General features: G+C 37.3%; 1 protein-coding gene across 1 annotated transcript; it reads left to right on the forward strand.

Moving 5' to 3' along the window:
* Positions 1-9,054: 9,054 nt before the first annotated feature.
* LOC102705487 (protein YABBY 6) lies at positions 9,055-16,762 on the forward strand. The gene is made up of 6 exons (XM_006664153.3): positions 9,055-9,498; positions 13,531-13,668; positions 14,533-14,701; positions 15,254-15,302; positions 15,412-15,487; positions 16,233-16,762. The coding sequence occupies exons 1-6, from the start codon at positions 9,427-9,429 to the stop codon at positions 16,356-16,358; spliced, it is 630 nt and encodes a 209-aa protein (XP_006664216.1). The 5' UTR covers positions 9,055-9,426; the 3' UTR covers positions 16,359-16,762.
* The last annotated feature ends 1,977 nt before the right edge of the window (positions 16,763-18,739 follow it).

The raw sequence follows: 18,739 nt of genomic DNA on the forward strand, positions 1-18,739 counted from the left end.
GCAAGGACTCACCGGTGATGGCAATGACAGTGGAAATCTCTAACACTAGTGCTGATGATGGCACTCCAAATTAAGGCTCAGAGTGAAGAACAGGGTTTAAGAGAAGGGAAAGATGATGCTTCCTGGGCTTAGAGGGATGGTCAAGGGGGTGATATACCAACAATTGGTGATAAGATGACGGTAGTGCAGACGGAGTGGTTAGAAGGTGAAGTAGGGACACCTTGCTACCGCTCGGGTTTAGGGAGGCGGAGCAAGGGTAGGAGAAAGGAGAGGGATCGATGGAGGAGCTATTTGAGCCTGGCTCTCCAACACCGGTGATGTAGCAGGGGGACATATATGTGAGAGAGCAGGGAGGAAAACAGCGCAAGCACTTCAATTTGGCAAAGCTTCACAAAGAGAGATGAGAAGATAAGATAATGTACCGGTGTTGTAGCGCTGCAATTAATTTTGCGTGTTTTGGGCCATCCAAAAATGACTAAATTTGTGGATATTAACAAAAACTAAAACTCTTAATAATATAACTAATTTTTCAATCATTTGGGGATTCTTCTCACCAGTGTTCTGAACCCACCAAGAATCAAACCAAATGTCGTCCACAATTACACACATATTCCTTCACTATTATAGCTTCAACTGGCGAAATAAGAAACCTAAAAGACAGTTCACAGGCATGACCAAAACACCCTTTCCCTTTCTCCCTGATGACCCCCAATTGTTTGTGGCCAAGAGCAAGTTTTCAAAGGTGACATGGGATAGAAATGATTGCTAGCATTGAACCCTGCCTTATGAAGGTCAATGGCCCACAGAGACCACCACTAAGTAAGATTACGAGCTGGAGTGGTAGCTAGTCAACGTACAGGAGCTAGCATATATGCATATTGCGGCATTATTGGGCACACACCACATTATACACAAATTGCATGCACTGATCGACTCCATCCTCAGCTCTCACGTCACACCCAACAGCTTAATTCCTACATGATCACATCTAGCTGCTGCCTCTGCTTAATTATATATATTGGCCAACACAACTGCACAGCCTAGCTACACACATACAACCTCCGTCCCAAAAAACGAATTTCTGAGTTTTTGGATAGAATTTTTAACTCTTCATCTTATTTGAAATTTTTTTATGATTAATATTTTTATTGTTACTATATGATAAAACATAAATAGTACTTTACATTTGATTAATTTTATTTAATTTTTTAATAAATTTTTCAAATAAGACGGATGGTCAAACCCTCAATCTTGAAAACCCAGAAATTGTCTTTTTTTTGGGACGGAGTAGTACAGAGAGAGAGAGAGGCAGAATTGAAACTTGAATGGCGGCATCATGATGGAAAGATAAGGTACATACGGAGTGTATGTGCATGCATGTCTACTTATATCCAATGCTTTCTCTGTTCATAATTATAAATAATTTTATGCTCTTTTGATAAAAGAGTTAAGGTTAGAAGGAATATTTTCCCTCCATTCCAAAATATAGGGAATAAGAGTTTGACCAAACATTACTTTATTATGGTATAATTTTTAAAATAAAATGTTGATATTATTAGACTTTTATTTGAATGTAATTTCTTATGATTATAATTTTATGTCACATAAGTGATATATCAATAGATCAATCGTTCGTTCAACCCTCATACATACTAAAGGAATAAAATTACACCATATATTGTGAAATGGAGGAAGAACTACAATGCCCCTTAATAAATGAGGGACAGTTGGGAGTGGAAGGATAGAAATAAGATGATGGGAAGAAAATTGAGTGAGTGGTAATTATATTTGTGGACAGAGGGAGTACATATGATAGATGATAATATTGGTCAAAAACCTCATGCATAGAAGAATTTTACTCAAATATCACCACTCCAAACATGATTTTCGCAAGAAGGCCTTGTACCTGCTTGCAAAAATCAATTTTTGCAGACGACCAAGTTATGTCATTCGTCTGCACAAAGAAATTTCACAAAAAATCCCCCAAACAATTCCAAAACCCGAGCCTATATGTCTATGACAAAATCATTGGTGGTGGTGCTCGTCGACGGCAGATGCGGCCCTTGTTCTCCACCACTGCGCTCCTCCATGGCCATATGTGCCTTCTTCACCCCTCCCATGGGCATTGACGACCTCCTCGATATTTGATCTGGGGTAGGGAGAGCGGAGTTGGGCTAACCAAACGACGGCGAGGCAGAGGAGACAAAGCCATGGAAGAAGAATATGAAGAGGCGGAGGAGGTAGAGGTGTAGAGCTGGGCTTGCCAATAATGAGGAGGCTGAGTCATCGACACGTGCAACAAAGAGGTGGAGACCTAGGCCATCCAGGGTGGCCGGTGGCTCAAGATCCACCAGTGGCCACACCGGGCATTAGTCGGTCCCATCGTCATGGGTGCCAGCCTTTGTTCCGCCACCAATTGCTCCCATCCATCGCCGTGTTTGGCGCCACTCCCATTGTCGTGGTTGGTCACCAGCTGAGCCCATCGCCCATCGAAGAGGAAAGGTGATGGGATAAGATTAAGGAGAGGATAAGAACATACTGTGAGAGAAGAAAAGAAGAGGAAGAGAAAAGAATTGTGGATGAAAGAAGCTGGCAACGGGTAAAAAACACCGACAGGCCTCCTGGCAGGTTCATCTATGAAAATAGGATTATTTTCACAGGCAGGTCTCTAAGTGGTTCATTTGTGAAAGTTGATTTTCACAGTTGGGCCTTTGCCGGGCATCAGTCAAGTATTTTTAGATATGGGTCATTTTTTAGTTTTCTTGTAAAAAATAATGGGGGTTTGTGGTAAAATCAGTGGTTAAGTAGTGTATATTAATTATCGATTTGAGAAAAAGATGGAAAAATAACCATGCACATATATGTATTAAATGGAAAACTATAAGGTATGTATGAAGACAGTAAATAAGATTCCTCTTTTTTTTTTTGTTTTCATTGTGATTATTGAGATTCCAATTGCTAGTTAAACATGAACGAAGGTAAAATGATTGAATTACTATGTCCCTACCAGAATTCAATGTGTTTTGGTCCAAAATTTCGAATAATGACCTATGAGGAACCTCAAAATTTCTGAAACCCATAGGAAAATATTATGGGTAATAATTTATTTTTCTTGAACTTAGCAAAAACTATTGAAAATTCATTTTTTCCCTAGACAAAAAATAGCTGAAATTTCTGGTCTTCCCACCCCCACCATCCTTTTTTTTGGCTTTCCATAACATTATTTGAACTCTGGTCACTAATGTATATTTATAGCTAATATGATAGCTGCAAGACTGATTCGATTGGATAATTTAGTTAGAAGTCATGCAACGTCCTTGACTCATAGCCTCCATTATTCACGAGACTAGGCTTGGTTGGCCAGGGTACACTATAAGAAAATGTCCCGTACATCTCCGGCCTCTAATTAATCTCGATCTAATGGCCTCTTCCTATTCGACATGTCCTAATTATCCGGCTAATTAATTAACTAAACATATGATATTATGGATTAAACATATGGCCCTATGGCGTGTATTCTTGGTACTCCAGATTGATTTTAGAGGTTCAATATAATTTCCTCTCCAGCCCTAACTAATTAGCTAGGACAGGTACCACGATCATGCACGTGGTTAATTAATATATTCAACTGGTACAGCAATTAATTAAATTTGTGTCTTATATATGGGTCATGAACAGTCACGCCATCAGTTAATGGAATTTGTTGCTACTTATATGCATGTGTTTCATTTGCAGGTTTTTCTTGGGGTTTCATTTGAAAGCTGAGGGGGTGGTGGTGGTTCGATCGGTTCATACAATTTAGGCTTAAAAATTAGACTAAAATGATAATTGAAAAATGTGAATTAGATGCAATTAAAGAATGTAAGGATTATCTGATTTTTGTGATAGCTAGCTATTTGAGGTTATAAACAAATGAATTAGCTACTACAAAGTGAGAGAATATTAATTCAGAAAGATTAGATGGTAAACTTTTATATATAATTTTTTTACATGAAATTAACACACCATTTTGGAAGCTTTGGAAATGTGATGTTATAGGTGTTGATATTTTTTTCTATAAATTTGATAAACTTCAAGAAGTGAGACTAACGACAAACTGAAAATGACCCATAATATTTAATGAAGAGTGAGTACTTAGTATAGCTGAAAGAAATGTGGACTACATACCCTTTTTTTTAACAGCCTTGCAGCTCTTATCTATAAAATTGGAAGGCAAATTCCACCCATTTCGTATGTTCATCGATCAGTCGAGATCCTGAGCTAGCCTTGAGGACGAAATATATATATATTTAATAAATGAAACAACGTAATAATCAATCAATCATCACGTACGGCCGTTGATATGTATAGATACGCAATAAATAAATTAATTAATTTGTTACCTCTCGATCGATCGTGATGTCGTGATCACACACACACACACACACACACACACACACACACACACACACACATATATATATATACTTGTTAGAAAACCACAGTGGGGATATGAAAGAATTGACAGCACAATAGCGATAATTAATTTGCTGCCCCCATCAGCAGTTAAGTTAAAACCCTTAAGCTAGATTTGTCTACATCAGCAAGGACGTATACTTGTCCTCGTCTGAATTAACATTTTGACCTCAGTGTCGGCTGAGGAGAGCAACGTGTGATGTGCACGATTAAACTGAGAGAGAGACCAATCATGCATATCGTGTAAAATTTTGGATGGATTTTGATTTGGCTACGCGAGATGAGCAGAATTTTCTTCTCAAATCATACGAAATTTGGACCACCGGATTTACATCTAGCATTGCACATCACTTCGGTCTCATAGTTATTGTGGAAACTACAATCCAAGATACTTCTCATTTCTGCCCACTCTACGGCCGCGTTCGGCACGAGGGGAATGAGGGTTAATTATCTGACGCGAAAAACATAATAATAGATTAGTACATGATTAATTAATTATTAATTATAAAAATATAACATAGATTAATATGATTTTTTAAAATGATTTTTCTATAGAAAATTTTCGTAAAAAGTACACTGTTTAGTAGTTCAGGAAGCGTGCTCGCAAAAAATGAGAGAATCTGAGGTTAGGAAGGGGAGAGCCGAACACGGCCTACAACCACGACCTCCACCACCTTACCTCTTGTCATGCCGATGTCCTCCCTTTTTGTTCTTAAAGCAAGCTTGGATCAATTTGTTGAAGCATATAGGTGTGCACAAATCGTCAAAAAGCACAATAGCATAAAAAACACACTAGTAGAAATGTAATAATGTGTGTTTTTTTAACTTTAACTTGATGTATGCACCGTTCAAACATGCACATTTCATTTTTGATATTGTTGGCCCAAAACCAGGAGTCGTTGACCCAAACGGAGGAAGACCTGCTATACCCCAAAATCTAGCTCAATAGGTGATGGACTCTTCCCACTTTTAAGTTGATTCAACTCCTCCTTGGTCTAATGTGAGAGTATTCTAGTAGATACATCACAAGGATATACGGAACTACTTGCACGTTTAATTTGTTGGACTTTCAACTGGCTATAGTATTTGCGGTGCATATAGATGCCGTGTTAAATAATGTGAATGCGGTGAATATAGATGCCGTCTTAAATAGAGAGTGTGAGTGCCAACATCGAGAGTGTACGAGCATGATCTATTTCAAACCTCAAAAGTTTTACGCAATTACCCGAAAAAAATTCAAGTGATTCCTTAAGTGTTTGATGGGAATGGATGAGTGGTGTTTTGTCAAGGTGCAAAAGGGATTGGACAAGCGCCGTGGCCGATGGGTCATACACATGACAAGATCGGATAGACCAATCGATAGGGTTGCATGAACTCGTTTCTTGTGAAGATCAAATCACTTGCCGTATTTGGGCAATGGAGGACATAAAGTCATCGTTGGGGTGTTCCCTCTCCCAACAATCTTTCCCCTTTTGGATACCCAGCTAAAGAGATCAAGAGGTTAATTATGAGTTTTGGACTGCATCATATCTATGAGTAGTCATCGTCAACATTATCATCCACACAGTTAACCATATCACTTGGACATGGCAATAGATTAATTTTCTTGCATATATAACTTCACTGCACGCATGCTAAAAATAAGAACACAATGACAAATATAACTATAAAAAAATATAACACATACTCTATAAAGATGACTAGTGGTGATAAATCTACTACCAACTATCTCCTATATTTTGAAAGAAAAAATAACTGAGACCTATATATTAAATTATTTTTATTAATTCTACCTCAATAACACACTAATGATATTTTTAATAAAACTCCGTTGCAACCCATGAGCGATATGCTAGCGTTTGAAATTTTTTACTGGCACGCGCGTGAAGCGGAAATTATGTCGACGCGCTAAATATTAATTGAATTGAATCCATTCGATTTAATTTGCTGCAGGCTGTACTGGATGCAGTTATGGCATATATATGGATGGATGGAGCAAGAGTGCAGGCAGAGCAAAGGAGGGCCCCAACTATATGTGTGTGTAGGGCCATGCAGAAAGGGACTTGAACCTAGCTTGGGGGCATGGCCATTATGCTAGATTACGTTAGGTAGCATAGTGATCAATGCGTTTGCAGTGTTTTTTCAATTAAATACATAACATATATTTTAAAATTATAATTAATGCGAAAATTAAGAAATCTTTTAATATATAATATCTATTTTTGCATTTACTTTTTTAAAAAAATCTCTTGGTCATCTCCATATATACACACGTAGGCATATTGTTATGACACGATTATCTTTTGAAAAATCATGAAGAGATCCAACTGTTCACATAGATGCCTAAAGGAGATATGCTTGGGCCCTACATTTGATGAGGCGTAAAATGTTGTCTATACCTTCTTGACATTAAAAAAGATCAAATATAAATGCATAGTCACATATGCAACCAAATTATATGAATATTCCCTGTAGCAAAATAATGGGTGAATATATTTTTATTTATTTTATACAATATTATAATATATTCTTTTATCCGTAGCAAAGCATAGGCAATTCATGGTGAAATTTATTTGGAGTTCAAAAACCAATGCTAAAAAAATAAACTATACTGAAAAGATACCAAAAGGACTCTGAGTTAAGTTTAAAAATTAAATTTGGCAATGACTTTAAATTGAAAGACAAACGGTGGAACACATTTTCATATTATTTTTCTAAATGGTAGACAATTTTTGATGTTCTTAATATAGTGTGTGTGTGTGTGTGTATATATATATATATATAGGGCACTTGATTGTTTTTGCACAAATAGTATGAAATTCATGCTTGCCAGAAGGAGTCTTGATCAAGAATATAATATATCTATAGATATACAACTAGCCCTTACACACACACATACACACATATATATATTGTATAAGCTCACATATTATCTGACTAGTATTAGTTAGATACATATGCGTTGTTTTTCGAACGACTAAATGTTGTTTTTTTTTGAAAAAATGCTTAATGAAATTGGATGGACATTCATGGGCCTTCCTGGCAAAAAAAGTTTCTATATATAAATTCATCTCTTACTTTTATAGAGTATATTTTTAGTTTTATAGCATTTAATTTCACCGTTTATACTATGACATGGCTTTCGGAAATCAAATAATCTTTTATCAACCAAAAGGACATAACTTATCCATTCAATCTGATTATATATTCAGTGCATGCTCGCGACATACATATATGTATATGTGTGTATATATATACACACTATGTAATCAGGTACCATATGCACCTCATTATTAATTAATTATTAACTACAAAGTACGTACGTAGGGCATATAATTTTTGGCGAGATATTTCATGGCGTGCTTAATTAACTTAATGTCAACGGCTAACGATAATAGGTTCAATCGCTTAAAAGTGATCGATGGACGGTTGATAGTTCGTTTTAGAGTGCAATACATCTATTATTATCTTCCAATTAAGCAAGTTCCTATTACACCTTATCATTCTGTTGATTTTAGCCGATTGTAGTGCATGGGTAGCTACTTGGTGGTGAATTAGTTAACCTAAATTGTAGTTGCTGCAAGTAGCAGTACGTGAGCAATTAATATTTGAGTTTTAGAAATGTTTAGTTTTCAGTCACCTAAAAATACTCCTAATTTTAATTTTTTTATAGCTCAGATTGCATTGAGATTTGTGCAAAAACAGTAATAGCCCTATAGTATTCTTCTCCTCCTATAGAGACAACAGTTGACAGATTGAGCTCACCGGTGGATTCGCCACCGCCTCCTAACCACACGACCTCCCTTGCCCCTATGGCCTACCCAACCCACCATGGATCTAGCGGCTTCGGTGGTGACCCCACCTCCTTTTTACCCACCCGTGGTTATTGCCCACTACCGGTCCGACTAAAACCTAAGAACATCCCTACAAGCACGAGGAAACCCCATCTACCCCCTCTCTCCTAGATCCCACCCCCTGACTCCCACCATAGGTTTCTCTACCAAAGTTTTAATTGACGGTGCCATGCAATCTCTGTTGTTATTGCAACCGACCAAGAATCACCGCTGTTGGTGAATTCCTCCTCTTAATCTAGTAGCAGGTTGAAGGTTACTGAAATTTCTAGCAATTTCAGTCACCTGAAATTTAGCGATTACCATCAACTTTTTAATGATTTTTGCAAAGGTGTCAAGACGATATCTGTCCTTTTTTGGCGAAATACATTATAAATACACGCACTTATAATACATATACACTAATCGATATCTATATTAAATACGTACCATAAATTAACACAGAAAATTATGGTACACCATAAAATCAATCTTCATATATATGAAGTTGTGGCTAGGTGACCGGAATGGAGGGGAGGGGTATCTGCTGGCACCACCCACTCATTGTTGCAATCATGGATACATAGCACAGCACAGCTAAGCTAGAGAGCATTTCACATGAGCCACAAGAAATAAAGGCACTAGCTAGCTATGCACTGTAGCAGCAATATTGCTCGCTTTGCATTGCTTGCTTGCCCCCACACGCTCTCTCTCTCTCCTCACTGGCTAGCTACTAATCTTCTTCCATCTCTCTCTCTCTAGAAATAAGGAAGGAAGGAAAGAAAGAGAGAGAAAACCAGAAAAGAGGAAAGTGAGATTGCTCAATTTCTCCTTCCTCCTCCTTCCCATACATATCCCTCTCTCCATCTAATCTACACATGCACAAATGTCGCAGCTGCTGATATATGGCTAGCTTAGCATATGCTGCAAACCGCTGCAGTCTAGTCACCTCTCAACATACTCACTGCTTCATCGTCTAGCTAGCTCTCTCCCTCTCTCTCTAGCGTCCTGTATCATCATCCAGCAGAGATTCCTCTTCATCGTCTTCTTCTTCCTCCTCTCTGTTCATCACCGTCCGGCGAGCCACCGGCGGCCGCAGCGGCGGCGATTGATCAGCTGTGTTGAGAAGAGAAATTAAGAAATGTCGGCCCAGATCGCGCCTGCAGAGCATGTGTGCTATGTGCACTGCAACTTCTGCAACACGATTCTCGCGGTAAGATATGTCCTGCCTGCATCTAGCTATAGCTTTCTACCTATCATGCATGCATCTTAATTCCTTTCTTTCTCTCTATCTCTCCCTCTCGATCTCTAATTTTGGCTCTCTATGTAGCTAGATCTGCCAGCTTCATGAGAGTTTTCATGGAGTGATTGGAGGTCTGGCCCATGCATATATCCTCTCTTCAGAGTTCTATATATGTGAACTTGAAGTGTGTGAAATTTTGATAATCAATTATTCTTGTTTGCTTTGGTTGATCCTCCTTCTAATTTGATTTCTTCTTTCTGCATCAATATTGTTGGTTTCTTGAAGACCGAAGATTCTTAACAAAAAGAGAATCATGCTCTCCTTGCTGCCCTGCAGAGATTATGAATTCTTCTTTCTTCAGATTTCACTGCTATTTTCACAAATATTCCCTTTTGATTAAGTTGGTTTCATCTTGGCTCCAGAAACATTTTCTCAAGAATCCACATATAGTTTTTTTTCCCCCTAATATTCCTCTCTTCTAATGGGTTTTTCAGTCTTAAAATTTTCCAACATATTTCTGCTGTAATTGTTTCACTCTTCTCTTTACACAATATATCTGGCACACATAAACATTCAGCATCATCCTTGTGCCACACACTGTGATCTTAAATTAATCACCTTATTAAACTAGTATTCCTGTTCCACACTAACAAACAAGAATCAAATAGAACCTCACACAGTATGACGGTGTGCACACGCATGTGCTTTACTTGTGTACACACACACATATATATATCTGCACAACATTCCAAAAAGATTTCCATAAAATATTTTATTTTCACTTATCTTTGATGATCCCTTTCTTCTCCCACATTGTTTGCACGAAGGACTCTTCACTCATTTATTTTGCGGCTGTTTGAATCTCTTTTGAGTTGGCAACTAAACTACACATGAATTCATATTTTCTTTCAAAACATAGATCGGTTAATTCATCGATTAGTAAGTTTTTACATGACATATATTGATTTATATTTTGTCTGCAAGATATATGTTCAGGATGATGTTTGTGCAGACGCGCGCCTAGAATTTTTCTGGTGGATTCAGGACTGAATTACAATGATCTCTGGTTTTTTGTTCTCTAAACTATTCCTTGGTTTATTTTCCACAAAAATTCCTCGTTTTACATGCGAATATGCATGGGTTTACAAAATATTATTTTTGACACCATGTAATAATAACAGTTATCCTTTTGTTTTGGATAATTAAGAAGCCTCTTCTGAATCAAATTTAACAAGAACAAATCTTCCTTATATGCTCCTGCTTGTGTGCATACCTATAATTTGTACACGAAAATATCTTATTTACAAGAAAATCTAGAAGTTCATTCATTGGTAAGATCTCGTTATATAATATAACTTCAGAGAGTGGGAATAACTTTTTTGTTGTTTTTATCTTGTGACATATTCAGTTTAGTTTTTTTTTTCAGATGGAGCTTAGAATTTTCTTTTATTGAACCAATATTGGAGAAAAAACAAAATTTGAGGTGCAATATTCAATATATCCATGTGCAAACATAAAACTGTTGCAAAGAAAACGGAGGATATTGTAGTCTACAAATCATGCTTGCATATATATAGTAGGACGATATATATAGAAGTGACTCAAGTATGTGATGGAATGTTCAAAGAGTGATCCCTTGTGCCTTTTGTTTTTGTGAATTACTGTAGATAGATCATACTTAATTAATTTTATCATAGATTTGTCTATCAAGGATAAAAAATCATCATGGTTTAGCTTTTAGAGTAATGTCAATAATATAGCTAATTACTTAACTCTAAAAATTGATATATCATCTACAGTAAATCTAATTGCTCACTCATACAATAGTTAGTTATAGATATATTAGACCACCTCTCTCACACACAACCCATTGGAGTCTCGCATACGACTCATTGGAGTCTGTGCTGTAAATGGCTAAATATCTTTCGCGTAATTTCTTCTTTCCCCTATCTTTCCTTAACCTAAGTATAAATAATATGATGGGTCAGTTCTTATGACATGTTTACATTAATTATCTTACTTTACTCGCTCATAGTGGGAATACTAGTACAATATATATAGCTAGACAGTCTCACGCACGCGTGTATGATAAAAAAAGGAATGCTAAGCTTCTTTTTGACTTGCTGATGGTTTCACTAATTTAAGCTTGACTACACGAACAAACGCAGTAGCATCCGTACGTCGTCAGTTGTACGGTTAGTGGTTTTATGAACGATCAGATCTAAATAATCAACAGAGTGGCCAGTACAAATGTCGACTGGTAAGCTAAATAATCATGAGCTAGTCGGTACATATGGTACAGTAGTGTGCATGCATGTGTCCAGAAGATAGAAGCTAGGAGGAAAGATTTTTTTTTTGTTCCACACATAGATCAATTAGCTATATATATAAGATAATTACATGAGCTTAGATTTCCATTTGAGTAGAGTTAAACTTGTCATCAACGGTATTATGTTTTACTAAACCATGCAAAACCTGAAGCTAGACAACATTTATGGTCAAATTGACTAACTAGGGTTTACAAGATAGGATCACTCTCAAAATTAGCGGTATAAAACTAGCTTATTGCTATTGACTATTGAGCTTAACTATAATCTAAGATATTTCTAAGGGACACCAACCAGGCATATATATAGCATACATAGAGCTATATACAACATCCGTCTCAAAATAAACGAATTTTTGAGTTTTTGGATAGAATTTTCAACTCTTCGTCTTATTTAAAAATTTTTATGATTAATATTTTTATTGTTACTATATGATAAAACATGAATAATACTTTACATATGATTATTTTTTTAATTTTTTAATAAATTTTTTAAATAAAACGGATCGTCAAACGCTAAATCTAGAAAACCCAGAAATTATTTTTTTTAGAGACGGAGGAGTATATGCTGTACCCATGGATGAGAGAGCTGTGAATGTGCAAAATCTTGTGCATGTGAGTGTGTGAAGTGGTCTCTGCATGAAGTGTCACTATCTGCTTCATCTTTTCCCTTAGTGTAGGGGACACACATCTGTGCTGCCTTCACTAGTCTAACATATTTTGCCTGGTTACACTGTACTATAGCTGGGAACCCAATGAGCATGTACTTTTTCAGTGAAATTTTCAGTACTATTCTCTCTCCCAATGCAGACATGCAGCTACTGTAGATGAAAATTTCAATCACATATCTTGGCCTATTAATTGTGTGTATATTTGTAGAGATATATGCATGCATGGGCAAATAATAAATAAAACACCAACAAGCCCTACTACATACACAATCATTGTTAGGGATCATGCATGGGATTGTTTATTCTTTGTTATGGGAGTGAGTGCCCAAAAAGAGAGGTGATGAAAAGAATCAAACTGATAATGCCATGATTCTCATCTCAGCTAGATTGAGTGTGCATCCTGCAGCTAGCTGCATGCTCCCAAAAGAGAAAAGAATGGGAAACAAGAAAACAAAAGTGATCAGCTGTATGCAGGTATTATAAAAGGAGGAACCAATGGTGGTTCAGGCCAGAGGGTGCAAGCCTCTGATAAAAGTCATCAATTGGGTCAGCATACCAGCTACATGTTAAAAGCTAACTAGCTAGTAAAAAAATTACAACCACAAATTAAAAGTAGGGCAAGAAAAGCTAGTTACTGATCAACAATCTGCTGTGAATCTCACTATCAGTGCTTTTCAAATCTACCTTGATATCTGACATTTATCCACTGGTTTTCTCTTATTCATGTGTTCTCTCTCATGTGGAGCTAGCTTTACCTCATGTTATTAATCACTGTTCACATTATATCAACAGTGCCTCCTCTCTTCGTTCATTAATTTCTTTCATGTGGCACTACTGATCAGATCAGCAAAAGCCCAGCATATGTGTATATTAATTTATCCCTCATGCATGTATTACTTATTGGTTAATTAAGCACAGCCGTATGGTGCCATTAATTAGTTTAATTATTCCCAACCTGTATATATATATATTACTAATTCTTGCATACCTTTTAAATTAAATTAGGTGAGTGTCCCAGGAAACAGCATGCTGAACATAGTGACCGTCCGGTGTGGGCACTGCACGAATCTGCTGTCAGTGAACTTGAGAGGACTGATGCACTCAGCCCCAGCACTACAAGATCATCATCACCATCACCTCCAGGTTACTTAATTAACTGATTATTAATATAATTAATCATATTGACCACCCAACATTAATATATTTATTTTCACCCAATAAATACATGTACACCTGCATGTCTCTGTTGTTGTATATATAGATCAATAACCACATAAACATTATCATCTGTAAAACTGTGATTAATTAACCCCAATTAGGATGATCAGTTAACCATGCACAGGACAAATCAATATGGTACTTGCGTCGATTGTGACATGTCATTGCACGCCAAGTAGCAGCTACGATCGATCCAGCTTTGTTGCTGTTGTTGCTAGTGTAGTGTAGTAGCAGAAAAAGGCTACTGTAGATATGCTGATCGATACGATACTGCCAAGCATGCACAAGTCACGTTCACAGTGTCTCTCATTACTCCTGCTATGTTTCTGTAGCTACTAGCATTACAGCACAGGCTAATCTAACTACTGTAGCTCGTAGCCATGCATACTACAACAACATTATTTGCATGTTAATTTTGCAGTTTTTTTTATTAATATATGGAGCATATAAACTGTAGCACTCGCTCTATCCCATAATATAAGGCATGTGCAAACAGGTATTACCTAGCACATTCTTCAACATCAAAATGTCCGACCATGTTATATGCATGCATATGTGCACCTAAATAATCTAGACGATAATGTGATTATAACTCTTTCTTGGTCTCTGTGTTAGTACGTGGTAGTTATGTCTTATATTATGGGATGGAAGGAGTTTTATATAGCTAGGAGTACATGCAATATATGTATTGCAATTGTTAGATTTGATTTGGTTAATAATTAGTTGTTTTGATCAGCCTTTGATGGTTTGATTGATTAATTTCTGCGTGCATATGTGTATCTTGAACAGGAGAATAATGTGAGTGGATGCTTCGTCCGTGATCAAAACGGATATCCGGAGTTTGGTTTGTCTGGAGCATCGTCATCCTCCAAGCTCAGGCTGCAGCCTCCTGCTGCTGCAGCCATGGTTTCCTACTCGCAGCAAAACCAGCAGCTCGACCAAGCTCTCCATGCTCGCCGTGAGTTAATTAATTAATTTGCTTCTCCCTAATTTTGTTTTTATTGGCATGAAACCATGAGTACATACATGCATACATACAATCATAAATTGATTGACCACATCTTTTAAAGAACGAATTGATTGACCAATCAGTTACTTGCATTTATATGTTACTAATTAACAAGGGATGGATACGGTATATATATCTCTATTTAGTACAAAATCGTTTATGGATATTCCTCGTCTTAAAATATAAGACATATTTTGTTTTATCGGAACGGTGGCTTGATCAAAGATAAATCTATTATTAAAGCACGTACATGACACAAAAGTATAATTGTAAGAAAGTCAGAATAGATTAATCTACTAACATCAATTTTAAGTCATAATAATTATATTATAATAGATTATTTGATGGTCAAACTTTTGTCCTAACGAATTACATATACACCCTACATTTTGATGAAATGGATCGGACATTATTTAGGTATCTATCTATCTATATGAGCTGCTGGTTTTTAACTAATCCTAATCAATATAATTAATTCTTTGTTTTATGGAACAACTACAGCTCCAGAGAAGAGGCAACGGGTACCTTCAGCATATAACAGATTTATCAAGTGAGTTAATTAACTGTGTTCATGTATTGTTCTTAATTTGAACATATTTATACCAGCTAGTGTCAATAATTTTAATGAATTATCCTTGCATTAATCTTAATTTACTCAGGGAAGAGATACGAAGGATCAAAGCAAACAACCCCGACATTAGCCACAGGGAAGCCTTCAGCACAGCGGCCAAGAACGTAAGCATTTTTCGTATATATATGTTGGCACATATCATGTCAAGTACTCCAGTATATATTTAATGGCTAGCTAGTTACTCCCTCCGTCTCAAAAAAAAACTAATACTAGATTAGATATATCCTAGTACCTCTATTTAGATTAGTGGTACCGAGATATGTATAATCCATTTCTTCTTTTTTTTAAGACGGAGGAAGTGGCACTAGGATATGTATAACTTAGTATTGTTTTTTTCTATTTTGAGGTCGAGGGAGTAGAACATACGAGTAATTTTGTTTTTGTTACAAGAACTTTGCTTATGTGCATATAATCTGCAGAAGCTACTTTGTATTTCTTACAAAAAAAAAAGCTATCTATCAGAAGCACAAAACAGTAATATTATGTAATTTAGTAATACCTAATGGTCCAAAATTCACACTATCAATAATGCATGCCCCTCATCATGCATGTGGGGTTCACACATACATATAGCATTTCTCTTAGGATTCCTCACTTTGCTCAAAAGTTAACCTAGCTAGCAACTGTGTTACTGAAAGGTAGTTACAACTTGGATAAAATCCCTCTTTGCCTCTAAAAGTAGACTTCAGTCCCTTATTTTGATTCTAGCTAGCTTAAAGCTTTTTTTTTGTGAACCTTCAGTTTCTTTGTGCTAAGCTTCAACTAATTTCCAAAAAAAAAATTTGAACCATCTTTTTTTTTTCAGAAACAAAGTAAAGGAACTCAATTTTGCATTTCTTTTTCATGCAGTGGGCACATTATCCAAACATCCATTTTGGGCTAAGCCCTGGCCATGAGGGTAGCAAGAAACTTGTCGATGTCGACGCCATCCCAACCGCTCCATCTTCCAAGAAGATCCAAGGTTTCTACTCATAGATCGAGCGATGGATGCAATCCGACGACACCAACACAGCAAATAGCAGGAAGAGAATGAAAGAGCCAAGCATATATATACAGTGAGTAAAGAAGCAAAAACTAAGGGGAAAAAGAAAAAGGTGTTGCCACACCTTACCTTGTTCTCATGACTGAAAAACTTGTGAAGACATACATATCATAAGTACATAGAAGAAATCAACTCATATAGAGTGAAAAAAACATACAAAAAATCAAGCTACTATAGCACATCGATCGACTGAACGGCTGAATAAACCATTTGACCATATTGTTTTTACATGTATAAGTACATTTTGAAGCTAGCTTGCTGGCTAGTTCTTTATTTCCTTTGTCTTACAATGAAATTAATTTGCAAACATATGAACTGCACTGTCAATGGTTGCAAATCAGTGAAGAACACATTATTAGTTCAGGTTGATTATCCTTATTTAATTTATAAAACGTAAATTTCTTATGCATATGGATCGCTATTAATTCAGAGTGCTAACTAAGGTTTTCATAGCTCATAATACATTGAATATTCCCTAGTACTGGCCACTGTGGAGTTAGCTAGCTAGATTAATTGCTCAACCATGTTCTTTTTTTTCTTCTTGCAATATTAATCACCCTCTCCAAAATTTCCAAATGCTAAATTTTCCCCTTGCAATATTGACACCTCTCATTGTCCTACTTGTTGGCTTTCCAACCGCAGATAAAGTTTCAATTTGGAACGCAATTTTAGGGATGATTTTAAGTTTTCTCATCGTAGCATATTTTTTAACCTTGACTTTTAACCTGTCAATAACATAGGTATAAAATTTTCAGTTCTCTTGTGAAATAGTGTATCATATCATTAATTTATATCACTACCACAATCCAGAATTTCCTTGAAGGTTACAGTATCATTGTATCCAGGCAAGTAACATCAGAAGTCCACAAATATCCATCCTAAAAATGCTGTGTCCAGCATTGTAAACTGTAGATGGTGAGGGTTTATTTTTTTCCAAAATCTTAGTAGGCCTTAATCTAGGCCTCATAAACGCAAAACTCCTGGGTCAGGTACTCTATGTTAGAGGGCAAAATGGTTCAAAAAAACCCCATACTTTCCACTCAAACAAAATTACTCAAAACTGTAGATTTTTGCATAATTTACTCTGTAGATCGACATTGTTATCTCCCTGTAGAGGATCCAAGCGTGCAGCCAGCTGAGTGCCTATTTGGAACATGTGGGAAAGTGTGGTTTTTCTGATCGAAACCCTCAAGTTTCCCTGACGAAGAGCTCATCATGGCTCATTCAATGTCACAGCCAGCAATTTCAGAAGCTCGATCAGTGTGATTAGCAATTGGCGCCAATTAAATCCATGCAGCAGTAATTAATAATTAACCGCATGTGCTCCAGCTGTATGTGGCAATCGTCATCGATCACACCTAGCTCGGATCTCCAAGCAACTGCGAAAACTAACGAAGCTGTAGCGGCGAGGCGCCATGGCCGCATCAGGTTCAGGTTCAGGTGGCAGAAGGGGGCACATGGCATTAAGGTAGGTAGCTATAGCCTAGCTACAGCTATAGGTAGGTAGCTAGCTAGCTCCGGCACGCCGGCCGGCAGCTGGCTGGCCGGCCGGAGTACGGTCCCCACGCAGACGCAGTACACACACACATGCAGGGAGTAATGCCATGGATCGTCGTCTTCTTCTCCGCCTCCGACGCCTCCGGGCGACACGCACCTGACCTGCACGCAGTCTGCACGCGGCGGCGTCTGAAGATATACAGCAGCACGCACACACGTACAGGTACAGGGCCTCCTCGAATTAAAACCTGACCTGCTCCCGCGCGCCCTGTGTCTGCAGTCCGCACTGCACTGCACCTGCCTCGATATATATGTCAAATTTTGAAGTCGATCGATCGATCGACCTCCATTGATATCACATGCATGCATGCGTTCATGGGCCAGCGTACTGGAGTAGCTAGCTAGTAGTATCATCCACAGAATCTAGAGCGTCTCTCATCATCTGATCCATATATATAGTAATTAGTAACTGAATCACTGAGTGAATTAATGCACGATTGCACGCAGAGATCGGTATGCGTCTTTCGGCGCTAGCAAGCAAGCTAGATCAATCTTAATTAATCTGTTGCTTTCAATATATACACTGTCGACTATATATGATGCAGCCATGGCAGCATATGCATGTGTAAAGTCATCTGGCGAGCAGAGGAACGGCGCTGTGCATTGCACTCAATGCGCATACACACACACACATGCATATGCAGGTATAAGCATTTTATAGAGATATATATGTAGATATACTGCGCTGAACAGTATCTAGTTAGACACTGAAGATATACTGCAGAACAGTATATAGCGTATGTACTGCTGAATGATA

The sequence above is a fragment of the Oryza brachyantha genome, chromosome 12 (genome assembly GCF_000231095.2).
Source record: "Oryza brachyantha chromosome 12, ObraRS2, whole genome shotgun sequence".
Lineage (NCBI taxonomy): Eukaryota > Viridiplantae > Streptophyta > Magnoliopsida > Poales > Poaceae > Oryza > Oryza brachyantha.

Coding starts and splice junctions, on each gene's coding strand:
- LOC102705487 (XM_006664153.3), top strand. CDS start 9,427: ATGTCGGCCCAGATCGCGCCTGCAGAGCATGTGTGCTATGTGCACTGC. Junction 9,499..13,530: donor TCTGCAACACGATTCTCGCG/GTAAGATATGTC, acceptor AAATTAAATTAG/GTGAGTGTCCCAGGAAACAG. Junction 15,488..16,232: donor TCAGCACAGCGGCCAAGAAC/GTAAGCATTTTT, acceptor TTTTTCATGCAG/TGGGCACATTATCCAAACAT.